The sequence below is a fragment of the Maylandia zebra genome, linkage group LG18 (assembly GCF_041146795.1).
Source record: "Maylandia zebra isolate NMK-2024a linkage group LG18, Mzebra_GT3a, whole genome shotgun sequence".
Taxonomy (NCBI): domain Eukaryota; kingdom Metazoa; phylum Chordata; class Actinopteri; order Cichliformes; family Cichlidae; genus Maylandia; species Maylandia zebra.
Window position 1 is genome coordinate 24,992,597 of NC_135184.1, and position 17,282 is coordinate 25,009,878.

Genomic DNA, 17,282 nt, shown 5'->3' on the forward strand with positions numbered 1-17,282 from the left:
AGAAGGCGTGTCTCAGCATCCTGTGGAAATGGGCCAAGTGAATGGTATCTGAAAGTCACGTCTTTGAGAACAAATCCAGCAAAGGCATGGCACAGAACGTGAGAGATGCATCTGACCCTTCAGCTGATGATTATTCCCGTCATCAGAAATGGTCTCAGTGGAAGAGTGACTGTCAACCAGCTTACAGAAGGCAAACAGGGAGAAAAGGCTGAGATGTGCCAAACTACACAAGAACTGGACTGAAGATCTCATGGATTTGAATCCAAATTTGAAATTTTTGGCTCAAATCATTGTCAGTATGTATGGATGAGACCAGGAGAGAGGCACAACAGTGAGTGTCTACAAACACGGTGGAGGCTCTGTCACGGTTTGGGGTTGTCTGGAGAAGCGGTGTTGGGCGTATTGTCACAATTTATAGAATTTTGAACTCAGAAAACAGCAAATCTGTGAAGAATTGAACTTTGCTGTGATGTAGAGAAAAATCCCACTAGCAGAACTGATTACAGCCACAGAAACAGCAGTTTGAAAAAATAACGTCACAGACGTGGAAGAAGAAACTGTGGACAAAAGTTTCGGCCTCTCTCAGCAATGCAAAGCCCTCAGCATCCAACATCACCACAGAGGAAGGGAAGTCACTTACCCTCGTCTAAACCATAGAGACGATTGTGAGAAAATTTTGTCACTCTCAGCAACAAAAATACTTATGAGCCCCTGAAACAAGACCCAGGAACTCGTGTTCTACTGGCTTGAGGAAATGCTACTGACAGGCTATACTCAGGGGAAGCTACGCCAAGTCTGTACGGTTTACCGAAGATACATAAACAGGGTGCGCCTTTAAGACCGATTGTCTGTATGATCAACTTGATCAACTAAAACATCTCAAAGTTAACCCGCTGGTAGGCAGCTCTGAACATCACATCCAGAACACCTTGGATATTGTTGAGAAGGTGTGAGATGGTCTCGTACAATGTTACATCTTTCTTCACTTGTATTCCAGTCACTGAAGCAGTGGAGGTAGTTCGTAAGAGATTAAAGGATGACCCCAACCTCAGCAACAGGACCACTCACCCACCACGTGTGTTTGCTTTTGGAACTGTGTCTTAATTCCACCTACTTCACATACAAGAGTCAGTACTCAGGCAGAAACATGGGTGTGCCATGGGTTCCCCTGTTTTACCCATTGTGGCCAACTTGTACACGGAAGAAGTGGAAAAGAGGGCTTTGTTATGTTTCCATACGGATCAATAAATTGATGGACCTTTTTCACTGTTTTTGTAGGAAAATATAAAGAAATGAGTGTTTGTTTGAGACTTCTGCACAGTACTGCAGTCTGTGACAGCGTAGGTTCTTCGACAAACGTGTGCGTGTACTTCATTTGTTGCTTAAGTTGATAGTTAAACATCTCTGGACTCTCTGATCATGTTAAGACGGTGGACAGTGGAAGACTCTGTAGACGGGCTGCAGACCGCCCATCCAAGCCGACAGTAGGCCTACTCGTGTTTTGTGTGCCGGTATGTGTAAGCTAGTCAGTTATACAGGAAGAGGCTGGAGTTGATTGTTAGTCTGCCATTTGCATGCAAACCCACTGCATATGGAGCTCATAATGCAAGTGAAATAGACTCTATATAGACCACAAAAACAGCCAAAAAAAGTCAAACAGAGAGATAGCAGGAACCACAGGAGCGATCAAAGCAACGTGTTAGCTGCAGACACAGGTTAGGAAAACCCAAGAAATACAAAACCAGAGAGTACACTTTGTAAAGACAGTTGTCTCACTGCCACGTGGACATTGAGGTTATACCAGTTTTAATAAATGGGCCCATTAAGGCCGATCAAATGGGACCAGACTGACAAAGACTAAAGTAAAAGTAATTTTCTCTATATATTATAATATTTTATTTAAAAATTCTAAGTAAGAAATTTCATTACTTCTTTACTTGAACAGCACATCAGACACAAAAAAACCCTTAGAAGCCTCAACATCTGGAATAACACTCTGTGATCAACCCGTAAACTATGAATTGAAGAGTACAGAGAAGGCTGAGCTCACACTGTGGAGACCATTTATCTGAATTTCTGTCTCCTGCACTACAACCTGTTGTTTTCTTTTTCAAACCAACTGTTTTTGGTATAAACCAACTATTTGTAAACATGTTATAATAAAAAATAATAACAATATTAATAATACAATATAAGCACGTGAGAATACAAATGTCATTCAAGTCTAACCAATTCCAATGAATGTGCTCAGCTCCAATCTTTCTGAATCAAAGCATCATGAGCTTAAATGCAAATTCATCTCTGCTGCAGTTGATGTAACCCAACATTGATCCTGAGCACCACAGCCTCTGTGCATTAGTCCAACACAGAGCGTCAAACTCACCACAATACTGCAAACTAACCTATTTCTCCTGCACTAAACCACCCAATATTTTCATGCAACACTTGAATAACACAGAGTTAGCTTAGTTTGTTTTGCAGAATTTTTCACAATATGAAAATATATACATATTTTATCAAAACACGTCATGTACAGATCCAATATGTGATTAAAATGATTACATTACATGCAATCTTTAAATCTGCAGTTTATCAAATACCACTGAGAAACCTAACTTCTCTTTCTCCATCTCTGAGTCAACTTATCTCACACTCTTTTGTCTCCCTGTGAAATACAGCAGCTGGACCTTTAGCTTGCGACACACTGCAAACACACAAACTGCACACAGACAGTTTGTGTGTTTGCTGGTGTTTGTTGAGCCCATAGAAACGCTACTTTTAAAATGACCTCACACTTAAAAAATAAAAATGTTACTCCCTTTGTGCTTCCTCCTCTTCAGAAGCACTAGCGGTATGCGCTCGCTCCAGCCCGGTATAAACGTTATAAATTATACCTTTGAGCCCAAAATAATGAGCTTGATTTAAAAATGTAAAGCGTAGAAAGTTAGGTCATTTATGTAAACATGTAGTGAGTGAAAGTAAAAGGTCAGAAAAATAAATATTTTTCTTTCTTTTTTTCTTTAATAAAAAAGAAAAGAAAATGATACCTAAAAATACAGCTTAAATGTGATACTTTGTTTCTTCACACCTGTGAATTTGCGTAAATGTTATACAGACGAAGAGTTGTATGACGTGCAAAATGTCCCGTTTTACACCAAGCCAAGCGAGAGACTTGACACATTTTCATACCCAAACCTCTAACCAAGGTCAATCCACTGATCTCCACCTGTTTGAGCACGTTTGTCATTTGCTGAACGCAGAACGATTTATGACCAAACTGCTGCAGGCGACTTCATTTTAAGTGTGCTGTTTGTGTGCGCAGAGGGAATTACGAAGACTGAAATTTGTACTCTCCAAAACATTTAGAGGTCATCTACTAATGGGAAGATCCGAGGTTTGATTCCTGGCTGCTCCAGTCTGCATACCAAAGAACCCCTCTCATTCACTCTCCAATGAACACATCAAAGAGTCCATCGGAGAGTGAATGTTAAATAGAAAGCACTTAAGTAGAAAAGGATGGAACAAAAGTGCTTAACTCTTTATTTCCAAGCAAGCCATTATAAAAGGCAGAAAAATAAAACAGCATTTCTGATCAAATCACTGATCAGTGTCCACGTCATGCCAGCCGGTGGTTTTGTGAGAGTTTTAAGAGTGAAGCAGAAGGAAGCAAATCTCTTCATCATGCTTGTTGTCCACAACATCTGTTTTTAATTTAGAAAACACCGTTTCACCCCAGACTAGTCGGGTAACCCGACGGAGTGAACAATCAAAGATCTGGACACAAGAGGACTTACGCAGACTTTAGACTCCCCTCAACAGCTCTTGAATCTTGAACTCATTATCCTGTTATCGGTTTCCTGATTGTGTTTGCATGACCTGCTTTGTGTGAGCAGTTTCTGAACAGGCTGCACATATTTATAGTATTTTTTTTAATTAGCTGTATTTAACTCCCTATCGCCCCCTCAGGGTTGCTCGGGTGCGCTAATCAGCACAGTCGGTGCCTATTTTTAGGAACTCTCCTCTGTCAACACAATTATTTTCCAAATTTGCCTCTTGGGACCTGACAATAGCTTCTGATGACTAAAGTCAACAGTTAACTCCTCGCGGGACAATTCCCAGAAATGATGACTTGAGTCAAGCCGAGAACAAACAACCGGTTTCTGCTTACAGTCAAAGTAAACAGCTCCACACTTTATGTGACATATCCCACTTTTCTAATTTGCATTTGAACACAACTTCATATTTACAGCTTCAAATGGACACAGAAGTCGTTTTTTTCCTAAACTCAATTACTGCCAGACAGATGCAGACAGCTGGAACCGTTTTCTGGACGCTCCTAAATCCTGCTCTCCCTTTACAAGTTGCCTCGGAAACGGAGCATCTGTTTCTAGAACAGTTAATCCAGGCGACGTCGGATTTCAGGAACGAGGTGCAATAAATATGTATGCAGACAGTTTCCAGTGAGGCCAAGTAAAGGGAGCAGAGGGTGGCATGTTCATCACCTGTGCTGACTGCGTAATATCAAGTCAAATCCAGAGAGCCTAGTGTTTTGCGTTCTAAGTTTAAAAAAAAATAAAACTTCAATTCAATATTCAAAAGGGAAGTTTTTAAAATATTTTTTATTCAAAATACAGCTGCAGGAAAGAAGAAATGGAAACAATTTAGCAATTTTAACCAAGAGGGGAGCATGAAGCAAGTGAGCCTTCCAGTCTGTGTGTGTAGTAGCTCCTTTGGGTTTTTTATTATAGAAAAACTTTAAGGCAAAGAGTATATTAATGGAGGCGTATGCATCTCTTACTGATTAAAACATAATCCCTGCTTTCATTAAATGAAAGGTTAAAAATGTTTTGGCCTCAGTGCCGTCGATCTGACTGTGGCGTCAGACGGACGCCTGTTTCGGGAACCTTTTTATTTTAACACAGGAAAAACCACAAGGTTTCGACAGCACACTTGCTGCGTTGCTCAGTCTGAATGCAACGTTCTGCATTGTGGTTGACAGCTTCCCACCATAACTGATGGCGGTTAAAGTAAACCACCGCCCGCAGATACATTATGGCCTCCATTAACAGCTGTAGGTGCGAGATGATGCGCGAATAAACCGCTTCAACTAAAAACAAAATGTTTAAAAAAAAAAAAAAAAAAAAAAAAAAAAAAGTAATTTAATTCATTCAATTCAATCAATTTAATTCATTAAACTTTTTACATAGAGAGTGAGAGTTGAAGTTCTGAAGTTTCACTTTGTTTTTCACACAAGCACAAACCAGACAGCAGAGTGATAGTAAAATATGCTCTGGAGATGTTTATGAGCGAACATCATCTTTAGATTCATATCACCTTTTTTGAAATATGCAGTCAAAGTGCAAAAGTCTGCTGCTGATAGGATTTTCCATTAACTCGTAACTCGTTTCTTACATGCTGGCCACATTTATCATCCACATCATACATCCAGGGAAATTTGTTGTTGTTGTTTTTTTGTTTTTGTTTTTAAAACGAGCAAATAAGTTGTTTTTTTCCACATATATGTCAAATTGTATCAGACAACGCTGAGTCACTGCTACAACTCTTTAAAACTTGAACCAGGTTTGGCTTGATTGCCAATCTTTGTGATGGTATGACACTGTTGTATCTGTTGAAGTGAGATACATGAATTACTATGTGCCGCTATGCCTCAGTCCCACAGATATGTACTGAACAGGGGGCACACAAAGGGTTTACAAACCACCTGACCTGAATATCTTTAGTATGGCGCGAAAAACACACGCAAGCACTTTGGAGAAATGCAAAGCAGGGGAAACAAACCTTTCAGTACTTCAAAAGGCTGGCTTGAGGTTTCCTCAGACCTTGTTTCCCTTTTACACAAACTCTCAAGTTCTTCACCAGCAACAGAGTGCAGTCTTCATTCTGATTTTAAAAAACCCAAACGAAAAACAAATAACACACATTTTTACAAATGTGAGTCAAATGTCTTTTTTTTTCCCCCAGTGCAAAAGTAGAGAGGAAGCGTCACAGGTCTGTTCGATTAGGTGTTTCACACATCATTGTCATCACCCAAATGAATCACTTCCGTTTTCACAGATAAGTCAGTCAATTTTAATAACCATGGCTCGTTTATTTAAGCCTCACATTTCACAGTAGGACAATGAGGATGTTGTCTTGTCATTTGCACCACTACTGAGTTTTAATTGCGGCGATGTGTGAACATTGAAGGACTTTTGAAACACTGTGCTGTGAATGAGAATCTATTGTTTGAACTCTAAACACACTGATCTCACACCCACAGTGACACAAATCGCCGGGTCTCGAACACAACGCTTCAACGTGACTGTCCGACTGAAAGGACCGAGGTAATATTCTCAGCATGTGCTCATGATCTACAGTGTGACACATTCGCACTCACAGTCTGATGATACGCACAAAGTGTTGAGTAATACTAGGAAAAGGCTGCTTTGCAGGGGTAGGTGTTGAAATAGTAGGGTTTACAAAGCAGAGCCATTTTCACAGCGGTGCAGTACAGATCCCCTAAGAATCCGGAGACCTGCTGCTTCACCTGAGGGTGCGTTGCTGCCTTCCAAACGGCGTGAATGTCTTCTATGTGTCCATGTGATGTCATCATCTTTGCGTAGATACATGGGTGATACGGCGCCTTGCCCTCTCCTGAGAAATAAGTGTGCTCCTGTGGTGACACACCCACGGTGTTGGCGCAGATGCCCATGAACACATCGTCTATGTAAATGGATGCGTTCAGCGTCAGCGTGGCGTGGTAGATTTTCTCCGCGACGTCACTGGAGACAACATACGCAGCCCCAGCTGTGTAGTCTGGGTAGGTCACCCAGGGGTACATCTCATAGGAAACGTAGTATTTGCTCTCCTTGTCGCGGATGGGCGGCGCGCCTCTGTGCACTCGACCGATCCAGAAGTCTTTAACACCTCTGCTACTCACGTCCTGCAGGTAGCTCACCAGGTTGGGCATGTGGACGAAGATGTCATCGTCAGCGGTCATGAGGAAGCGGGCGTGTGGGCAGCGGCTGTGCATCCAGTGGAACTGCATGATCAGCTTCAGGGTCAGGTTGTGGAAGGAGTCTAAAAAGTCTTGCTGGATCAAGTCGCCGTGGAGACGATTCTCCTGGATGAGCTGATCCTGAAAACCAACGCCACTCCTCTTGCTCCACAGAGGCTCCGTCTCCTTGGTCTGAACTGCTCCCAGAACGAACACCACCTTGACCGTCACCCCCAGGGTATTTTGGATGTAGGTCTCGTTCCCCCAGGTGGACCTGATGGCCGTTCGCCTTTCAATGTTCTCTGGCGACGTTTTGACAAAGAGGAGGAGGAGAACATCTTTCCCGACGCATTTATTGGGGTGGTCCATAAGGTACTGGAAGTTGCTGAACATTCTGGCTTGCTTTCGGGGGATGGTGAGGCTCTTGTTGATGTAGGTGAACCGGTTGACCAGGTAGCGATAGGAATAGGATTTGACGTGGCTGACGACGCCGTTGTCCAGCTGCTGCCAGCAGACCATCACCACAGAGAGCACAAGGCAGGTGGTCATCACCTGCACCAACTGGCATTTTCGAACACGGCGGAAATTCAGAAACATCCTGGAATGGGATCAACTAGTGGCTGCGGTCCCTGTCTGAGAGGAGGCGGCAGCAGAGCAGGTGTTGGTGCGTTCAGGGGGGGTAAGGTAATGGAGGTCGACAGTGTTGTTTGATTGCCTCAGAGCATCACTTGCTTGGTATTCCATCCTAGGCTCTCCAACATTCAGCAGGAGGCAGAGGCAGTGGTGAGACTCAGTGGGGGCTGCTGGGAAGTGTGATCCATCGGGGTGGGGGGAGAAAGCCACTCAGTCACTCAGCAGCAGACGACTCATTATTCGCCCACTTAATTTTTGGTTCTGCAAAGAGAGAGAGCGCATTTATAGTTTAATAAATATAAATTAATAATAATTTATATTATATATAAATTAAATATAAATTAAACTAAATATAGTTTAATTTAGAAAAAAAAAATCTGTGTAAGGTGATTATAGGCAACTAGAACCACATTTAAAAACAACAACTAGATGTGAAAAATCATTTTAGTTAACTAAAATAAAAGTCCACTCTGGAAACTAACTGAAAATAAACTGAATTCAAAACTAAAATTTTAAATGAAATAAAAACTAATCAGAAAATGCAAAACTGTAATAAGGCTGCTTCCGTGCATTTCGACAGGAGGAAACGGAAACATTCAAAAGGCATAACGTCCTTCTTGGCGGCAAAGCATGGCAGATGCATCTCTCGTGTCAAATTCAAATTTCGCAAACATACTTTTTGCCCGCCATCACCCCGTGAACCCCACATGTACAAGTCCCAGAGTCGCACCATTAGCTGAAGAGCAGATTGTTTGTGGTCGATGGGAGATGGTGGTGTTGGTGGGGAATCTGGGGGTCATGGTGTGAGCGAAAAGAATGCAAAAGCCAACGCAGCAAATGTTGCAATGCAAGCTTGTCCATAATGGAGGGGTTTACTGTGCAGACCCAGTGAAATCGCTGAGAGTCATGGAAAACACTGATACAATGGACGGTGTCAGAATAGCTCAGCAGCACAATACAGAGTAACTCGCTTCCGTCAAGGCCTAGGCTAAAAGCGCGGGGGGGGGGGGGGGGGGGCTTTTTAAACATCACTGGGTGGCCTGTGCCTAATGGGGTCAGTGGCTCCGAATGGCTTTCGTTTCTCTCTGCCCAATAATGAAAAACACTTCACAGAAACGCTTAACACTTCATCTAGTTTATTACTTTGCTGCCTGCGTGATGCGCTCCTTTTATTATTATTTTTCGCAGATATTTTATAAGAGGGAATGCATTCATGTCTTCATTACAAGCCTGCCAAAGGGAGGGTTCTTAACGGTGCGTGACATGTTAGCATGAATTTACAGGGTTTGTTTACCCGAATCACAATAGAATTAAAAACATGCTTCAGCCTTAATAACTGGGAGAGACATTATTGGGTATTTATTCTAAAGGTTTGAGATATCTGTTTATGGAGGGAGTTGCGCCTCCCTAGAGAGGGGATGACGTGCAACAATGCACAGCTAACAAAGGCAATGTTCTAACACGAGCTTTGAAGGCAGTGCCACAAACAAAAATCATTTCCATTTAGCGCTATCTGCATGTGCTGAGGTCAGAGCTTGTAGCTCTTTTTAGATGCGTGTGGAAATGAGGAACTATATGCAATGTTTACAGAAGGATAATATATCCTTCACATGCACAGAGTAAAGAAGAACATGTTCCATTTCTCATAAACGATGAACCAGTTAATCTGTTACACATTTATAGATAATCTTCAGGGCTCCTGTGTTAGTTGAAACTGTGCACTTTTCTCTACACGGATGATTCTGCTACAGGATACAGTAGACAGACAGCAGCCTTAAGCCAGTTTCTCAACCTAATCTATCCCCCTTGTATGAATAGTCTTGTAGCACAGAAGCAAAATGAGAAGGAGATGGGGGCCAACTGTGACCTGAATGATTATTCTAGTACTTACCGGCAAAAGAAAGTTTCACCGTATGAATCCAGCGACAGCCTCCTCTCCTATACTGAACTTCCTTCTTGACTGCACGGTGCGTCTCTGCTGTCTGACGTTGACCCCTCCTTCAGATGACAAGAGGCAAAAGACTCAACAGAGGCTGGCATCAGTCTTCTGTGAAGTAGTCAAACCACCTGTGGGAGGATCCGAGTAAGAAGGTGTGTAGTAATTTTTTTCCTGTTTTTCCTGTTCCCTCTCTTGGTCTGTGTGTGCAGTGCAGACTTCTGCTTGTTTCTGAATGAACCATCTCTGCTCTTGCGCCCTCCCTTTTTTTGCACTGCAGGCAGTTTTCGGTAGGTTGGTAGTGCAGGAAGGACAATAAGAGTAAGCCTGCTCCGACAAACATTACTTTCAAGTTCACAAGCAAACTCCCTGCACACGTCACGCACACACACCTTTGGATTTTCTGAACCTGTAGGAACCAATCGGTATCTGAAGATAAATGCACTATAAACACACTGCATCCTGTATACTAGCCAACGGACACATCATTGGTCCCTTTGTCTAACACCAGGAAAGGACTACCTTCAAAAGAGTGTTAATGCAAAATGTGCAGGCAATCAGTGACAGGCAACATAATCAACGTACTGACAGCTCTGACTATAAAAAGCCCACACTTTATCCATTCAGTGTTCACACCAAAGCCTCAGTATCACAACCCTTTTTATTTATTTAGCTTTATAATGAAATGTAGCAGCCTCCACTCCATTAAAACAGGAAATATGAAATCCTAAAGCGGCGTGCCCTGAATTTCACCTGAGAGCCGGTGCGTTGGATGTCTAAAAATATACAAAATGACCTGATTAGACAGAAATGTTTGTCAGGAGGTTACAGAAGTGAAAGACTACACTATGATGCATCAGGTTCTGCACAGCATATGACTAACTGTATTGGGAAAGTGTGAGGAAAAAGTTGTGCTCGGGGTTGGCTTCCCACTCGCACACTCACAGTAATGCTCACATGCTTATTTGATCAGCAGGCACACAAAAGGATCTCAGATCACTGGGACAGTTTTTAATTATGGGAAAGCCATAAAACCACTTACAGGTGTCATTAATTTACTTTATTAACATTTAACACATCCTGCATTGAATCGGGAGCAGAAACTGGCCACGATCAGGTGCTTCCCTTTAAGTAATGCATGTCTTTTTCTAGAATCCTGCAGAGAGCACCTGCTCAAGACCGCTTTATGGTAAAATTATGTTCTTTCCACTGACGGATTATGGACCCAACAGCGCTCACTGAAATCTTCAGTAGTTTATAAATTCTTCTGTAACCAGTGACATCAATATGTTTAGCAACAATAAAGTGTCGCAAAAGCTCATTGGTTTTCCCCGTCACAAGATGTTTTTTTGTGTAACACCTTGGTAATGAGCCATCTAGCACTTAAAAACAGACTGATACTGAAAGTAATAAATTCCTAAATTGGATTAGATCACAGGTGTCGGACTCCAGGCCTCGAGGGCCGGTGTCCTGCAGGTTTTAGATGTGTCCTTGATCCAACGCAGCTGATTTAAATGGCTAAATGACCTCCTCAACATGTCCTGAAGTTCTCCAGAGGCTGGTACTGAACTAATCATTTGATTCAGGTGTGTTGACCCAGGGTGAGATCTAAAACCTGCAGGACACCAGCCCTCGAGGCCTGAAGTTTGAGACCCCTGGATTAGATCTTCAACTGGAACACTAGTGACACCAACAGCACCCTCTGTGATGCCTCCAGCTACCAAGTTGATACTGCATAGCTGCAGACAGGCAGACATACAGCCCCTCCTCTCAGCAGTAGCTTAAATAGTTAATATTCACAACACTAAACAAAGAAAGCTCCCATTTCAACAACACTGCAGTACTGAACATTTACGGTGCTTGTTTTCGGCACCTCTATGCTCCAACATGTGGCGGTGCGCGGTGGGCATACCTTCTGCTATCCCAGTGCCTGTGTGAAGGATATTACTCTGACCGCTCTGCAGCTGTTGGAAACCCACCACAAAGCCTCAGCAACAGTTGTTCATGTCAGTACTACTGGCTTAAACCATCATCAGAGATCCTCAAACAAGACTTACACCTCGTGTGCAGTCTGCTGGATACCGGAAAGCAATAAATCAGCTCCGGGTTACTGACCCGCCTGTACTGTTTTGATGACGTAAAAGTCAGCCGCCAGCGTGAAGGCATGTTTCTGCATGTTTAGCTCAACAGCTATTGGAAAAATAAAGACATTCCATTTGTCAATACGAGCATTCTTCAACTGCCTTGAAACACTTGTTGACCAATCAACAATCGGAAGTCGCTTACGTCATCCACTTCCAGCAATTTGCAGTCTCGATCTTGGAGAACTGCACTGGAGCACATCTCAGCTGGGTGAAAACCCTGCTCTGCCCTCTGTCTGACTGAAAAGTGTACGTGGATGGACGCATTTGCTGGACCATAAATTGTGCTCGAGTCTATCAGGTCAGCTGATGCTGTTACCAGTTTTAAATGATTGCTGAAAGCTTGTTTTCAGAGGTTAGCTTTCCTCCCAGGGATTTCCTCCATAATTTTAACCCTTTAAATACCAGTTAACTCACATAATTTGTATGATTTATATAGGGATAAAAGCATAAAATCCACATTTTTTTCTAAATAATACATGCAAACTGATTTATTTTCTAACCATGATGGAGGTTAGATGCGTAGCAATAATTAAAAGTATCAATGAGTTTTATGCATCTTTGTTTTTTTGTGCAGTGACAGAAAAATAAAAAAAACCTCCCTCTCAGCTTGTTCGTGGCCAAAAATGGCCGCCCCCTGTTTATGTTTACAAAATACTATAAAATTAATATATATTAAAACACTTTCCTACTTTCGTTGACTTGATTTTTTAAATTAGCATCGCTTCTAGTCATAAAAACCAAAATACAATTCAAATTCAGATATTATACCCTTTGAATACCAGTCGGATTATGTATTATTGCTACGCTTTTGGTGGAAAATAGTAATAAAGTTGACATTTTTTAGCATATGAATGGTGAAACCTAATATTTTTTTTATCATCATTGCAGGTCAGTAACAGTAACAATGATTTATTTTTACTTTATTTATTTATCTTTTCTTTGGGGGTTTGGGGGAGGGGGGGGGTGAATGGACAAAAAGAAAATCACACATGGTGTGTTAGTGGCCAGAAAGGCAATTTAATGACCAAATAACCACTGAAATGACCAATAAAATGATCAAAATTTATATTCCAGTGTGAGCTTCTGTGTGCATCCTCATTAGCAGCAAGATGTACTAACCACATTAGAGTGGTTTTTGTAGGCACACTTTCTACACCTGGTGCAAAGGGCTGCTGTTCCAGTCCTGGAGGTGCGCCTTTTGCACCTTCTTCTCATTTTGTTGGTGGGATGTGGGTCACACTCTGGTTCATACTACTGTATCTTGAGATCAATGGTCGTATCCCAAGACATCCAGGAAATTGGAGAAAAGAGCCATCAGCCATCAGTTAGTTTTCTTTCTACAACTCGAGGTGCCAGCATCCTCTCTAAGTTATCCAAGCAATATTTGTGCCTATTGTAGTCCAAGATTGCTTCTTGCTTTCACGCATCCTTTATTCCCCATCACTGACTGCTGGTTCCTTGTGTGTTGCTGTCAAAATACACATTCCTCCGTTGCTTTGGCATGTGGGATATTGCTGTGGTAGTTTTGGTGAAGCCAAAGACAGACAACAAAATCGTCCTCTGTTGCAACTGGAGGAGCTGGGGAGGAAGCTCTGGGTTGTTTCCCCTGTGCCAGTTTTCATCTGAGGGGCTCCTCTGCCAAGGTGCCCGAAGGAAAGACGTCGTCCTCGGAGCTCCTCCGTCAGTTGGAGTCTGAACCCCTTTCCTTTTTTTACTTCCTGAGAACTTCCAGTGTTGTCATTCAACATGCTATGTATTGCTTTATTCTGGTGTAGGCTTTATCTCTACTTCATCCATAATCCTCCAGTCCTCACACCTTGGCCTCCCGTGCAGGTTTGTAAGGGTGCACAGCAGCTAAAAGATCTCCTTTGTTATAAAAAGGTCAAAAGTAGATCTCAGGCTGCTAATGCAGGAAACTGCATACAGGGTGACTCCTGGTTTGATACCAGTGGGTACTGGATTGTAGAGCAGTCTCTCTTCAGTGGTGGGACCCACATGGTTTTCCTTTCATGAGGGATCCACTCAGTCACCGGCTCCTCGGTCTCAGAAAATGCTCCTATGTTCTTTTCCATCAGCTGCTCGACCTCCACCTCCATGCCCTCCAACCCCAATCCTCCCCCAAAGAAGAGGATTCAGGCACTGGCTAGTACTCATCATCAGTGGTGATGCAGTCAGCCTCTTTGGAGATTGTCCCCTCATCTTCTGGAGAGTAAGTTTCTTCCTCTTGGGCAGATGTCTTTTCTTCAAGGACAGAGGACTGCTTGGTGTCCTTGCTCTCTGACCAGATCATATAGGCAGTGCTTGAAGCAGTGATGACCTTCTTGCCATATAGCCAGAATAAATGATCTGGAAGCTGTTAGGCTTACTTACAACAACGTCTGCATCTGCATAAACTCCAGGACACGTTTACAAACAGTGTTTGTTGTTGTTTGCGCTCCAGCTGCAGCTGCAGGTTTGAACTCTGCAAAATGTCCTGTGATTGGGTTTTTTATTTTTGTTTTTGTTTCTAGAGTTAATAGTTTGGGTATGGTATCTTTTTATGAAAAATACAAGAGTAAAAGTTCTTTTAACATGTGCTTCAAAGCTGAGTTTGTCTGGGAACCTCAAAGCTCAATAGCCTGCATCCACAGAAATTCACTGCAGCCTATGTAATGTTTGATGCGTCATTATTTATTCCAGTCTATCTTGCAAATACATGTTTGTGCTGCAATGTCATGCACAAACACAACCTATTAGATCCTTAAGATCAAACCTATGTCAAAATTGTTTCATTATATTGGTCCATTGGAGTGTGGTAGGCCATCAAAGGCCGCTACTAGAAACTCGAAATATTACATGAAATCGTTTGCTTGGCCAAAAATGGGTAAATGATGTAATTTGTTAAAAAACATTAAAAACTACAATTTTCATGTGTTGAGTTTAGAATGAAAGAAATTTTACCTAAATCGCATGATATAGTACTATCAATAACAAGGAATCAAAAAAGGTGGTTATAATGGGTTTCAATTGGCCAAAAATGGCCACGATAGAGTCAAGAGGAACAATTTGGTGTATAGTGAATATTATTGACATTATTAAGGAGCTGATGTTGAAAATTAAAAAATCTGAAAAAAATACACACCTTTGGGAAGTTTCATTCCATTTGCATTAACAGAACAAATGATTTTTACAGTTATATGGCTTAAGTATTAAACTTCCTCTTTGTGCTTTCCTCATTTTAAGACATAATGACTAACTTTTAAAGAGACTCAGTCGATTACTAAGATTACTAATGTATAAATAAAACACTTTTTGAACAATGGAAAATGCAACAGAAAGCTAATTATTTACAAATCCCTCAAATCTTATTTAACTGGAAACAGCACAAAAGACAGACAAATGGATTTGCTAAATATGGGACGAATAAAATGTTTCTTGTCTCGTTTTGTTTTATGAACAATCTCATTTTAAAATATCAACAGACAAGTGTCTACTCTAAACGCAGGGGTCCCTCAGGGGCTGAAACTGACAACGATTCAGATGAGCGGAAGGAAATCTTCAAACACTTTGTGACGTTACATTTAAACTGTTGAAATAGTCACCACCTTTTGACAAGTCAAAATGTGGAGGTAACGGTTGTTGTTTCAAAACAAAGTGCCACGGCTGCTGTACTTGTGAAATCGCACTTCAGAATCACTTTTAGCAACAAGGAAGGAAATGATTTCTGTGGTGAGTATAGGGATGCTGAAAAGATGGTGCAGAAAACTGCGTCTGATCAGATGGAGAAAAAAATATGTGGGAGAGTGTATTGGTATAAAATGAAAAGTCTGGCACACAGATATAAGAATGTCGTGGATTACACCCGTGTGCACTAAACAGGATGTTTTATCACAAGATGGCAGATCAATTTGTTTTGCCAACTCAGCTAAACAAGCCGTTTTGTAGATGGTATAACTAACGTGGCAGTTTATCTTAAAACAACAACTGTAATCTGCACATTTTATATTCTCAAAATGATCACCAATATTTTTCTTTCTAAGTCTGTGAACCCCTGCCCTCTTTTATCAGAGACAAGACAGAAAGTGCACTCATATCTGAAAAGTAATCTACAAGAGAGGCTCTCAAACAATAGATATATGTATATTTTATGTAAGTTTCTGCAGTTCCTCTATGTCCCACTTGAAGCTAGCATAAAAACGAGTCAGCCCCCATAGACCTCATATGAAAAAAGGAAACGTTACAGTATTTAAAAGCATTATTACAACCTACAACCAAGAGAAAGCAACAACTTCAATGCTGAGGCTTAAAATGCAGCCACTGTGACACTGTACACTGAACACTGAACAAAGCAATGCCATGCATTTCTGTTCCCTTCCCCAAACAATGATGATAAAAGCCCAACCATGATCGCAAGATAATTCCTAAAAAGGAACACACTTCAACACTCAACGGGAAAGCAGGATGCTTTGCAAAACATATAAGAAAACAATTCCCACTAACGATGGAAGCAACAAAATTGCTTCACTGCTTGACTGAGTCACACTCATAATTAACACCGATTTAAACCGGCTACAAACGGACACTCTAAACGGTTCAAAGCATCCGAAACACTTGACTTTGTCTTTCCTGTTTTGTCTCTAAGTGTTTTTATGAATCTATGGGAAACACTTTGCTATCTCTTTATTGTGAAAAGATAACTGACACGGAACCAAAGTTTTATCGTTTCTCGCTCGCGCGCGCGCGAGCTCTTCAATATAAAACTACTTCTCTTCAAGTAGCAACAGAAGACGATGAGCTAGCTTAATGGCGATTACTTAATTAACCACTAAAATTAATTTAACCAAAGAAATTCTCAATATCTTGAAACTGAAATAAAGCATTAAATTCGTGTAATGTAAGTGGCTGTGCGTACCTTATAGTACGGTCAGAACTCCCCCAGCCGCTGCCGACTACTCCACGATCCTCACCGTTTAATTGATCGCCCGGTAGCTGGAAGGAACCAAACGCCCTCTCGGAGCGAGGGGGGGCTAATTTGCATAGAAGCACACAGTCTGTTAAAAACCCGTCTGTTAAAAGTCTGTTTCTTGTCTATGCATTGTTGAAACGGGTCATTCATTGTGAAACAGAGTTTATCAATGCCAGAGATATCTAATCTTATAAACCAAAGGACTCTCATCACCCCACAATAAAAGTAGTGACACCTGTAGCGACCAGGCATAAAAATCACCCAGCAATAATAACAATAGTAATAATGATTCCATAGCGACAACTGCTTTAGTTTAGTTAGCGTCAGATCCATCAGGATTGCCAGGTCTCATGTTTCTGCCATGTGACGGGCTGAAGAAAACTAACAAAGCAAGTGTGAGAGGCCTCAAAACACAACTTTTATAAATAATAATAGCAAGTCCACACCACTTTCCCCTCCACTGAACACTACTAGTTTGAACGTCAGGCACAGATTATTATCCATGATCTATCAACTCTGATTCTATCAGTATAAACGCTCAACTGAATACATGCAAATTCTAATGACAGTTAAAAGTGCTGTCTTTAGGGCATGACAAGTAACCATGTTGATCTATCTAAAAGATGG

At 41.6% G+C, this 17,282-nt stretch overlaps 1 protein-coding gene across 3 annotated transcripts; it reads right to left on the reverse strand.

Moving 5' to 3' along the window:
* Nucleotides 1-4,604: 4,604 nt before the first annotated feature.
* On the reverse strand, nucleotides 4,605-16,707 carry b3gnt5b (UDP-GlcNAc:betaGal beta-1,3-N-acetylglucosaminyltransferase 5b). 3 transcript variants are annotated; one of them, XM_004570492.4, is made up of 3 exons: nucleotides 16,602-16,707; nucleotides 9,522-9,697; nucleotides 4,605-7,891 (listed from the first exon to the last, which is right to left on the reverse strand). In XM_004570492.4, exon 3 carries the CDS (start codon nucleotides 7,592-7,594, stop codon nucleotides 6,431-6,433), a length of 1,164 nt encoding a protein of 387 aa, XP_004570549.2. In that variant the 5' UTR covers nucleotides 7,595-7,891; nucleotides 9,522-9,697; nucleotides 16,602-16,707; the 3' UTR covers nucleotides 4,605-6,430. The 3 variants fall into 3 exon arrangements, with proteins under 3 accessions (XP_004570549.2, XP_004570550.2, XP_076732910.1); XM_004570493.4 differs by having other exon boundaries at nucleotides 9,522-9,628; nucleotides 16,602-16,688; XM_076876795.1 differs by lacking the exon at nucleotides 16,602-16,707 and adding an exon at nucleotides 11,479-11,621.
* Between the last annotated feature and the right edge of the window lie 575 nt (nucleotides 16,708-17,282).